Source organism: Diplotaxodon limnothrissa, linkage group LG14 (genome assembly GCF_057381915.1).
Source record: "Diplotaxodon limnothrissa isolate DT_005_m linkage group LG14, D_limnothrissa_male_GT1.1, whole genome shotgun sequence".
Taxonomy (NCBI): Eukaryota; Metazoa; Chordata; class Actinopteri; order Cichliformes; family Cichlidae; genus Diplotaxodon; species Diplotaxodon limnothrissa.
Genome location: NC_140609.1, coordinates 23,259,192 through 23,271,654, shown reverse-complemented (window position 1 = coordinate 23,271,654; position 12,463 = coordinate 23,259,192). Strand labels below are relative to the sequence as shown.

Here is a 12,463-nt window from a genome sequence, read left to right as displayed (position 1 = left end):
GTCACTTTGCTACTCTGGTGCAGTTTTGACTCCACCTAGAGGACAAAGCAGGTACAAAACCTCTCTATACTTGCTCTTCGTTTGCTGCTATTACTATGAATGTCTTGTACATAGCATCGTGCACCTGACACAGTAGTGCGTAAAAACCAGAAGCAAAATACCTAAAAGGCTCCGTGTGATTGGTTTGGTGGTCAAGCAGCAAATTGTGTGTTTACTGTGAGGCTCCAGTCCAGAGAGGAGTTTGAACAATGCCACAAAAATAGGCCAAAGAGGGGGGGAAATGAGTTGTTTTTCAAACTCAGACATTTCCGAGCTTTAAGTAGATTCCAGAAGCTCTAAGGAACCTACTTAAAGCTCAGAAATGCTTCTGGCTGAATTAAGTAGTCCTTTCCAGCGTGAATTTCTTTCCAAAGTAGCTGAACTCGACATTGAATTGCTTTTTGTGTAGTTAAAAGAATATAAAAACTTTTAGAAAATAGCAGACGATCTACTAAAAGCAGAGAGTTTCTGTTAACTACTTTTTGAAAGGGAAGAGGGGAGCTCGTCTAAACTATGTGTCATGAACACACACATGCAAACACACACATACACACAGTTGGCTGTTGTTGGCAGTGAGTGGGGTGCTGTGTGGAGAGTGGGGCTCAGTGTGACCAGGCAGAGGCCAGTGTTGCAGGCAGGCAGGCGGTGGATAGTGTTGAGCGGCAGAGACGTGCCCAGGGTGGATAAACCATGCTCACTAAGTGGGAGAAAGACTCTGCCCAGGACACAAGATGAAGGTGGAGAGGAAACCCTCCTCTAGAGACGGCAGTTTCGCTGACATTCCTCCTCTGCTGAAGCTCCTTGGCCTCCTCGTCTTTGTCCTTTCAGGTAAGTCCAAGTCTTTGTTTGACTATTAACAGAAAAAAGAGGGTAATGATCTGCAGGCTGCTTTGCTGAAGGAATGTAAATAGTAAAATGAATGCAAATAACAGCCTGAGTGTGCCAATTCACAATAATTATCATTTAGTTCACATCTTTATTTCAGATTTATATTATTTGATAGCCTTTAAAACCAAGATCCAAGTCTTTCACACCGACTCTTTTTGAAGCAAAGTTAATCCCAGTTAATTTAGACGCTGATGCTTTTATTTTTGTCCTTGCACTTTGTGAGGTTGGCAGCACAATGGATTTGTTCTAGGGTGGTGCTCGTTATTGGGCTCCCATTTAAAGCTCAAAGGAGCATGGAGAGGCCATTGAAGGCGTGCGAGGAGGGGATGTCTAGGTTAAGTGTGATGATAAAGAGTTTTGTGGAGAGCTGTTGAACTGGGCAGGGCCTTCTCCTGAGTGTGTGGGTAGTTTCAGATGAGGAAATGATGACCAAGTGTCAAAAGTTTACAGTACGGTGAGTTTGGTTTTAAAAGGTTTGGATTGATTTCTCAGCTGTACCAGTTTACCCAAAGCAGGCGAGTTTGGTGGAATCACTGAATCCTGTGTCCATCTCCAACTTCACCACTGACAAAGAATTTCTCTCTCTAACCCTCCCTCACTCTTTTCAAGGGAGGAAACTAGTCTCAACAATCATGCCCTTTGTCTTATTGCCTTGGCAACCCCTGTCAGGCAGACCAAATGGTTACCACGGCAATGAGGCGATGCCTTGCTAACTGCCTTTCTGCAAGAATGGTCGCTCTCTCTCTCTCCCTCTTTTCCCCTCTCTCTTCTCTGTCGCTCTCATAGGTTGATCTCTCCATCACTGAGCCAGAACAGTAGGATGCCCCTCATGGGCCCGAAGCCACTGTTCAGACCTGCATGTGTCCAGCTACAGCTGATTTACAGGAACTCCACTGTGGACATAATGGCTTTGCTATGTTTGGTTTCCAAGACAGGGTTTCTTAAAAAAGCTGAAATGTGGCTCACGCTATATTTCCTTATTCCAATGTCCCTGTGGGGGTGGAGGATAGCTGGGGTGCACAAATCAAAATTAGTGTATTACTTGTTCACTCCAGGAGATTGAGGAATTCTTGAGAAGGAGGGTGGGGTTCACAGAAACAGGGTAGTAATCAAGACATGAACACTGAAGTAAAACCAGCATGTGTGTATTCAGTAAAACTAAAATGTGCCAACCTTTTGATCGTTAAGAGAGAGAAGAAAAAAGTGAAAGTTTAAAAAAAACATGTCAGAAATGTTATTAAAGGATTTATTGCCCACATTTAAGTCATCGGTCATGTAAAAGCGATTCTTTTTCACATAAAAGAGCAAAAAGGGTTTCGACACTCGAGAGAAAAGCACTTGCTATCTCTATTTCAAGGCGGCCTCTGCACATTTAGGTCAAATGCATTTAAATACTTACAATCTCCTCTTGTATTCTAGCGGCGTAACACGACTGCAGTGATCACAAAAGTTCCCAGTACAAATAGATGCTCTTAGACACTTTAAACTACTTCACTTTAAGAACTGCAGGTTTTACAATATTTGGCAGATTTGCATTTGCAGGTAAAATTTTAACTCAAATACATATGTATAAAATATCAGGGTGATCCAGTAGGAGAGCAGCTTTGGAGTATACCACATAGGCGCAAATGCCAACAGCTGTGAGTTCTTGGTTTGATTTCTGGCAAAGTGGACATTGCTACATGGCACTCCCTGTAATTTAATAGGTTTTACAGCTTTAGGTACTGATAAAGAGCTTTTCCAAGGTAAATACGTAACATAGTGTGCAAAAACATTTTTACACAGGATTTTTTACAATACGAAAAAAAGGAAAAAGCAGAAATCTTTTATATGACTTAACAAAATCTTTCTGTTTTATACTTCCAGGGTAGTCTGGGGCTCTGGGCAATGAGCTGCCATTACTGTTTCTGTCATTTTGAACATTTATGACTTACTTCAAGCCTCAAATGTGACAGATATCTTTCTTTTACTACAAAAGCATTTCTACATAATGTGGAAAAAGAGCTGTGCTGGTTAAACTGCACTTGTTTTTATTATATTAAAATATTTTATGGATTAAATGTGTAGTTAAATCTTCTTTACACTGACAGAATGAGGAGTTTTGCTGGTCCAGCTGACTTGAGAATAAAGTGATGGTGTATGTGGCCCACAGTGGAGAATAAGTTTCACATCCCTGCTCTAGAGAGGAAGAGGAAGCATTCATCTGTAGCTACATTTGTGATGAATGGTCTAAATTTTCTTTCTTGTTCTTCTTTTGTCGGAAATAATTCCTTGCATCATAATTTATATAAAAGCTGTGGCTTCAGCCTACACCTTTTTGGTTTGTCATTTTTTTCATCATGTATTTCTAGCAATATAAATGAACTGAACAGGGATAAAGATAAAGATTCAAAATGAATCAAAGGAAAACATTTGAGTAAAATACCTGTGTTGCACTGTAACTGTGTATTGCATGTGACTATTTGCGTTTGCCTAGTAGTATCATTTAGTGCATTTTTTTTTTTTCATTTGTTAGCTTGTTTTGCATAATTTCCACATGTATTTCCAATCACTGGCAGAGCATCATTGCCTCACACTGTCTTTACACACCTCTATATTTGCTCATCAGTTTAAGACCTCACCATTGTGTCTTTCCCCCCCTTTTTTTTTTTTTTATAACAGGTGAGGTGTCAGGAGTGAATGTCACAAGCCAAACCCAGGTGGTGAGAGGAACGGTGGGCAAAGAAGCCCTTTTGTCAGTCAGCTACTCGAGCAGCAGCACAGACAAGCCTGTTGTTAAGTGGCAGCTAAAGAAGGACAAAGTGAAACCGATCACTGTCGTGCAGTCCATAGGGACGGACATCATTGGAAACCTGAGGCCCGAGTATCGCAACCGCATCCTGGTGTTTGAGAATGGCTCGCTGCTGCTTCACAACCTGCAGCTGTCGGATGAAGGGGTGTACGAAGTGGAAATCTCCATCACAGATGACACCTTCACTGGAGAGCGCTACATTCAGCTCACAGTGGACGGTAAGCAGAGTTACTCTCGTTTCTATAGCCAAGTTTACTCGTGTTTCAAAACATCTGAGCAACAAGAGCAGAGCACTGGAAGATGAGTTAGGACCTATAAAATTTAATACAGGTTGAAAATGAAATTTCCTGTCCAGAGAACGTCATTTCAATCTCATTCACCTCTGTATCTTCTGCCCTGTCCTTCTTCCCAGTTCCTATATCCAAGCCTTACATCCAGATGATGGCGTCTTCTGTCCTGGAGTACAGCGAGCACTTCAACCTCCACTGTTCCCACGATAATGGCACAAAGCCTGTCTACAGTTGGCTGAAGGGAGGCAAAGTGCTGACGAATGACTCGCGTCTGCTGCTTTCGCATGACCAAAAGGTGCTGACCATCTCACGGGTTCTGATGTCAGACGATGACATTTACGCCTGCACAGTGGAGAACCCCATCAGCAACACGAAGAGCAGTCCTGTCAGGCTCACTGTCTACAGTAGGTGGCAAGTTACGCTGGTAGGAACTCAAAAGACACGTGTTTACATAAAAGAGAGGGGGGTGGGGGGTATGGGTGATAACATTTAATAATAGTTGAACAGAGCTGGAAGAAGCATTAAGAAGTATTATCTATGCAGCAGTATGGCAGTGTAAAGATTTTGCATTAAGACACAAGTATATACCGGTACATGCAGTAATGTGCAAAAGTACCATTTCTCTATATTTTGCTAATAGAAGGAGAAATCAACGATTTCTTAAAATATGTCCAAACACAAAAGTGCAGAATATAAGGCAAAAACAGTACATTTCTAATTCTACTGCAACCATCTGCACCACCGTCATACAGGCTGTTGTTGGTCATTTGCAGTGCTGTCCTAGTCACAAGCGGATATATTTATTTTATTTATATCACGCACTACTGCACTACACATAGGTTTAAATTTCTCTGTTCCCTAGAGCGTCCTTCATCTTTCTTAAATCTTCTCTACAGTAAATTGAGAGAGAGAGAGACAGTATTTTGATTCTCCTGTATGTTGTGTACATGTCAAAAATTATTAATAAAAATCTTTGAATCTTGAATGTTTTAATCTTGAAAAAGCTTGGCAGTCAAAATTTGGTATCTTGTCATTTCTTTAATTAGTCTTCAGGAATAGTTCTCCAGGCTTCTTCGTGGACATTCAAAGCTCTTGAATGTTGGCGACCTTCTGTTGAGTTCCCTGTCAAGATGATCCCACAATAACAATAATAACCTCAATAAGATTACTCTAGAAACTCACAGTTGTACCTCTCTGCTGACTCCTTCTGTAGATACTGAGCCAAAGATGTGAAATTTGGCTTCATGACAGCCACCCTTTCCCTGCGACTCATTTCTGATGAGACTTCAGTGAACAGTAGATGGATCAGCTGAAGGGTTAGATGCATCTGTTAGGTCCTGTGTCAGGACTTTTCTGGATGTTTTTTAATTTCTTAAAGATGTGACTTTCAGATACTGTTCATCTGCTGTAGATTGTTTGTTTGTTCAGCTCATAGCTCTAGGAATTACCTTATTGGTGCAAAAATTTTATTTAATGGCAGTCGGACTGCGTAATCTTTGGTATTTTCATAAATTTGGCAAAAAATATAGGAACAAATGATGTGTTTTTGTGACCGGCTAGTAACCTAAAGTTAGTACCTAAATACCTAAAGATGCACTTTAAAATTGGTTCCTTGCTATGTCGTCTGTTATGTGTATATACAACTGTGGTTGATTGATTGATCGATTGATTCAGAGATCAGTGTTAAGTGGCTTAAAAGAAAAAGAAGAAGAAAATAACATTCAGGCCAGGTCAGAGAATTGGACTAACAGTGAAAAAGCCTGTAAACGTAAATGTAGCCTGTAAAACAAATAGCCTGTAAACTGCATTTATGTTGTAGCTGGTTAAACTGGAATCAGTGTAAATTCTACTTACTGCAGGGCAGCATAATCTTTAAAAATCCTTTAAATTAATTTGAATGATAGCTTTATATGTTAAGGTAACTATGCACAGTAAATTTCTTCTCATTATTCACAAACCCTCCATCTGTAGGAGCTAGCAGGAGCAATTATCATCTCATGCTGACCCATACACAAACATGCTGGCCTCTCAAACAATGTTGTTTACAACAAGTGCAAATCCAGGCTGTGATTGTAACAGAGTTGGCTCAGAGTGCCTGTTACTGGGCGCCAGTGAAGAGCCGCATGTCAGGCTGAGAGGGAGCAAGAGAGGGAGAGGCAGTCTAATCCAATGAATGGACGGTTATTTATGAGGAGGGAGAAGGAAAAAACACAGGCAGGTGGGAGGACGCTGTGCTTCAGTGGACCTCAGTAATCCTGACTTCATTATTGCTGTACTGTGATGTTCTGCACGAGGAGACAGCTTTAGGCTTTCAAACTACTCTGTTTCCTCTGCTTGCATAGTTTCATAGTACAGAGTTTGAAAGGGATAACCGTAATGAGCTACTTCAATGCAACTATTCATGCCAGCACACTCAATCTACACTTTTTGCCATATTCATATTCTTTTTTGTGGTTATATTCGTAAACAATTGTTTTCATTTTGTGGCTTTTTTAGTTGTGACTTCTCTTTGGACGCTGTCGCTTTTTGAGAGAGTGAGAGCGGTGCCACAGCCCAGCATCACAGTGGAGCAGTTGCTGTTGGCAGTTTGAGACGAAGTGGGGCATGGAAATATTGCATACGCTTCCTGTATAAATAAGGGAGTTGTTTTTGTTAAGCAACCTGAGTTGGTTAATCAACTCACTCATTTCAATAAATCATGAGCTCATGATTGCTATACCATCCACCTGGATTACATCGTCAGAAGTTCCACCCCTTCTATCTAATGAAGCACTGGCACAGGAGCTTAAGTGCCTCAGATTCAAAACTGTGAGTTTAGGGTGTAGGGACTCCAAACTTAAACGCCTTTAGAATAATTTCAAGATAGTTAGACTTCACTAATGTTTCTTATTTTCAGTTTTTTCGTGTCTGCTTTTCTTCCTTTTCTCAATTGCTAAATTTAAAGGTGACCTCTTTAAATATAAATTTGGGGGAGGGATGTACAGAATAGAGCTTTGATTACAGAACTTGAAGACAAAAGATGCTAGATTTATTTTTTCTACAAGAAACCCACAGTGATAATTTTATGGAAATAGAGTGGAGTGGAGTTTCTGCTGGGCACAGCAATGTATTTTTAACTATGGAACAAATTTCTGCGAAGGGGTCGGTATTTTATTTTTGGCCCACTTTGGACATACAGCTTTTTGGCAAGTACAGAACATATTAATGGTAGAATTTTACAAGTAAAAGCAGAAATTCAAGGTGTTATCATCATGATCTCTGGAGATCAAAGAAAAATGGGTTTCAATCTCTAATTACACGGTGGGAGGAAGGGAGAGCTCAAATCAAAGATATCTGTCAGCGATACACTTATAGATCTACTGATAACATTAGGAGGGTAATTCAGAAACAGCAACAGGAAGAACAGTGTTTCCAATCAGTCAGTCAGAATAGTCAGCAGGATTTATTGTATCATAAAAAGATGGAATTAAGTTATTTTCTTCAGGAAAGCACTAAAGGGGCTCTAATTCAAGCTCGCTTTACCAAGCTTAAGGACATGGATGTACCAACAACATTCTTTTTCACTTGGAGAGGTCAGCAAGTCACAATGAATCCAGCAGATTCAGTAGAGACTACCGTTGCTGTTTTGTGGAGAACACTGACTCTTTTATGCATCGAATATAAAAAAAAATTCAAAGGTGTTATCTAACAGACTTTTAAGTTCCGGAAGATAAGTCATATTGTGTCCCAGCCAGATCTATGTTAGAAAATGTATTTATTATGAGAGATATATTTAATGTCTGCAAGACATATGACCTAAATGTGGGGATTGTGAAAGCTAGAGTAAATGGTTTTACTTTATTGGTGGGTAAATGGTGTACAGTTGACATTCCAACCCTGCCAGGAAATTTATGCTTGGGAAGGAATGTAATAGGAATGGTGGGGCAGGGATAACTCGGTAGGTAGAGTGGTCCCCCCCATGCTTGGAAGGTCGGTGGTTCGAATCCACTAAATGGCTACCTGAGGTACCCCTGAGCAAGGCACCGTCCCTGTACACTGCTCCCCGGGCGCTGGATTGGTGGCTGCCCACTGCTTCACTGAGTGAATGGGTTTAATGCAGAGATCAATAAAGTTTACATCTTTATTCTTATTAAAGCATTTATAGGTAATGAACATTTTCAGAAACAGAACTGGAACGGGGTGCAGGAGAAAGGTTGTCTAAATGGAAATGACTGCTACTCCGGCTGTCCGACACAGAAAGAGCTCTGGTTGCCAACAATCTGGTTGCCTCATCCTTGTGGCACAGGCTTCGTGATGGCCTCACCTGCTGGGCTCACTGAAGATGTCCAGCATCTTATTGTGAATTTCTTCTGTTCTAGGCGGCACTGGCTAAAGGCACCTCTTTACTCTTTCTGTGTCAAAGGAAGGACAAGGACCCCCTTTGACACAAGACTGGCCAAGACTGCTGCATTCAGATTGCAAACTGCTCAGAAGCTGCTTTATGGATGCATTGGAAAGGATGTGCAACGTTACCAACATCAAGTCCGTTAGAATCTTAAAAAGGATTCTGGAAGAAGTCAGGGAGTCCCTTACCTGTGCCGCTGAGAGTGTTTGCTGAAAACCGTGCTCTAGCTGACCAGTGGAATTATGAGTACATATTTCCAAGACTTTCAGTCACCCCAGCTTTTGATAGTTGGTGTGAGGAGTGTGAACCGCTTCTTTCTTTGAGAACACCTGCATCAGGTGTTCTCACTCCATGTGGGAAGAAGTATCTGTATCAAAGTTGTGTAAAGGTGCTGAATATGTGCTCTCTGGCTGGTGTTAGAGAGTCGAGGAAAATGCAGGTTTTTGCTTCAGACCTTACCCCTAAAGGCAGATGGAGGGTCCTGTATAAGCCACCTGTAGAAAAACACGTTGGTGACCTTCGGTGGAGGATGGATCGATAGCTACAAACAGGCTCAGAGCTGCATGACGAGTGAAAGTGGAGCATGCCTTATAGTGTTACTTGTAATTTACAGATGTTTACAGATTTGTGACGTGTTAGAAATGTTTTATGTTCACTGGGGGAAGATCAGGAACTAATGTAGCATTTTTAGATTATATTACTACTCTTTGTATAGTTTTACAAGTGCACAAGGATTTAAGTGTGTGCATGTGTGTTTTAAGCTCTTTCCTTCTTTCCTCTTATTTTCTTTCTGGCTTTCTTCTCTGCCTCTGTATTACCTTGGTTTAGGACGGAGCTCGCTATACATCATCCTGTCCACTGGGGGCATATTCCTCCTGATCACCCTGGTGACAGTGTGTGCCTGCTGGAAACCTTCCAAGTGAGACCTTTTCTTTTTGTTCCCCCCCTCCCAGTCTTTTTTTCTTTCCCCTGCTGCTCTGTTTCTTCCTCTCCTTCTTTCTTTCCCCCCCTCTTTCTCTCATTGGCTTTGATAGTGCACTTGAACATGTGGCTAGAATCTCAAGCAGCTCCACAGTCTCTAGACATTTGGTGGGAAAATAGTACAAAACTGTGATCTGCAGTATATATAAAGGCGTCTTTTAAATCAGTTGATTGTTTTCTTGTTTTGTTTTGTTGATTTATTTTGCTTTAGGAAGAAGCACAGACCTGTCCCCCAAAGAGCTCCCGTGTATGTGGAGCAAAGTGAAAATGGCCATGATGGTGAGCAGCAGTTATAGTTCGCAGTCTATTAATTGTGTACAGCACTTTCATGATGTTTGCATCACACTGTAGGCTAATATTTAAATTGTAACAGTCAGGATTAACATTGCATATTACGAAGTTAAAGCTAAAAAAAAACTGGGACTGCATAATAATACTCATACATCTTTTACAGTTGATGTTGTACCCAAACCATCTACACTTGGTCGAAGGAGTCCTATGCCTCTTTACGTTCTCAATGAAGATGTAAGTCCTTCTTTCATCTGGGGAAAAACCTTTCCAGCAGCTCTGCTACTAAACTGTCAGTTGGTTAATAATAATTACAACCTCGTACAGTCACGACTATGAACATAGTCCAGCTGATGTTCTGCTACAAACTATGTCTTGATTACATGAGAATCACCGATGAAAGCCCACAGCTGTCACACATGTGTCATCATCTTATTTCAGGAGAGCCTGGAGCGACTGGAAGAATGCTCTGGCAATGCTATGAGCCAATCAGAAACGAGTCTCCCCGCTACCTACGCTTCAGTCCCGCCTCCTTCCTCCCACAGAACTGATCGACCAATCTGGTCCACCCCACGCAGATACTCTCGCAGCTCCTCTCCACTCGCACAACCACTTCCACAACCCCTTCCAGGTTCCTCCCTACGCCCTGTCCGCTCCCCTGCTCACTCCCCGGGCTCATCTCCACGCAGTTTCAGTCCTGTGAGAAAGGTCCGTCCTCCTGTAGGCATCCCAACCGGCCACCTGCCTGTGGAGGTGGAATGTGCAGACACCAGCGATCAGACTCACACCCCACCACAGCACTGACAGCTACTCATGTTATGTGATGTACATGTATAGTTTGTTGGTTGTGTTCGGCCATGAGAATAATGGATCTGATGCACTAGGGTAATAGATGAGTTCACTTTCAGCTAACTTTCTGTCTTCCATTATTTATCATCTATTTCTCTGTGGCTATGCACAGTGTTTCTCTGGTCCTTTCAAAATATATCCTCTCACAGGAAAAGTTATATCCTGTCCACCAGCATGTAGTATATAATGTATATGATGCTGAGACATTAAAGAGTTTCTGGGTCTGATATATATTTTGCTCCTTGTTGAGTTATTATTGGGAAGTTTAAGATGTGACTGTACAGTTTTTGTTTGTTGTTATTTTTCTTTAGTCAGTTAAAAGCACACCCTGTATCCTTATGCCACATTAGGTCACTGTGTAACTAAGGTAATAAAAATTATTTAAATAATTTGTAGTTTGTCATCAAGCGATCCTTTTATTTCTATCAAAATCATAACTGCTACAGATGTTCACTCTTCTTTTATGTCTTGCCTGATATCTACATAAACACTTTATTGTTATGCTGGCTACACACGGCACAGAAGAAATAAAGACACACCTTCCTCTTTGTCTTTGTAAGGTAGCTGAACTCGATGTACCGTTCTGAATATTAAGTGCAATACTTGTCTGCTCCATTAGGTGTCACTCAAACATTTCCTTGAATACTTGAGTTTTATGCACTCTGGCAGGAAACAATTTAAATAGTACAGATTTACATCTAACTGTATTTTATATGATCTGTTTTTCATGATCGTTTGCTTTTTTTAATCTTTGTGGGTTTTTTGTTTGTTTGTTTGTTTGTTTGACAAACTCATGAAGACTATTTTGCCCCTTTGTTTTGCCTAATATTGGCAAGTGCAGGTGGTACAGTGACAGCGGCCTTTGTTTAACCCATAACTATATCTGCTTCAGGTATGAATAATATGAGCTAACTGACTTTAAAATGAGCTATTTCAAAAAGGAACTTTTAATTTATGTAACATAAATCATATTTTCCTTGAACCATTTGTATCATATTTACCCTTTGACTCTCACTTTGAATAGGTGAAGGCTGCATTACAGACAGGCATGCAACATACATGTACAGAATAGCCACGGGAAGCTTCACCAACGCTGTGAGTTCAACAGATGTGATGATGCTTTTAGTTAGATGCACTTTGCAAGATTTACTTATAAAGGTAAAAAGGTCTGAAAGGAGAAAATGAATTTTTGATCCTGGTGATGAGACTTGCACACACAGAATAAGCGGATGTGAGCTTGTGAAAGTGTCTACAAACACATGCAAACAAAGTATCCCGGTTTATCACTATTATTAAGATAATGTGTTCCCTTCAGAGGTCCAGCTGGACATCTTTTGTCATGAAAATCTGCATGATTTTACTGATTGCTTTTGAACTGTACCTTCCCTCACTGAAGGTGTGAGTATTACGGTTGCATAAGCGAATCAGGGGCCGCCTGTTTTGATCTGGGCTTCGTGGTCTTTGTTCTGTTTGAAACACCATTTATCACTTAGCAGGCAGGCTCATGAATACACATGCATCATGGGATTACGCAGCGAGAAGAATACATGTGCATAATCACATGTGTGTTACAGTAAGTGGAAAATGAAATATCCTTTGGTAGTGAGAACAGGCCGTTTTTATTCAGCTGTGTACTTTGATATCACATATTGATTATTAGTAGCACAGTCTGTCCCATCATCTTCCACCTGTTCTCCAGTGGTTACAGAAGAGCTTAGAAGTCAGAGCAGTAATTAACCTCTGGGGAACAGCAACCCGTCTGTGTGCAGAAAGCATGTGTGTGTTTGTATCTGCAGTAACTGAATAGAGAGGATGTGTGAAGTTTTCCCAGTTTATTGAACGACCACCTCCTGCTGCCTGACGGAGCCTCTTTTTTTTTAGCACCTTTCTTCACACCAAGCAGTCAGTGTGAAATTCCCTGTGGAGGAAGGTGACATTTTACTATTGGAAAGT

The 12,463-nt window shown here is 41.0% G+C and overlaps 1 protein-coding gene across 1 annotated transcript; it reads left to right on the top strand.

The window, feature by feature from the left end:
- Nucleotides 1-770: 770 nt before the first annotated feature.
- On the top strand, nt 771-10,465 carry hepacama (hepatic and glial cell adhesion molecule a). Its single transcript, XM_085371275.1, has 7 exons — nt 771-867; nt 3,589-3,936; nt 4,131-4,412; nt 9,221-9,311; nt 9,585-9,652; nt 9,828-9,898; nt 10,103-10,465. The coding sequence occupies exons 1-7, from the start codon at nt 771-773 to the stop codon at nt 10,463-10,465; spliced, it is 1,320 nt and encodes a 439-aa protein (XP_085227401.1).
- Nucleotides 10,466-12,463: the final 1,998 nt, after the last annotated feature.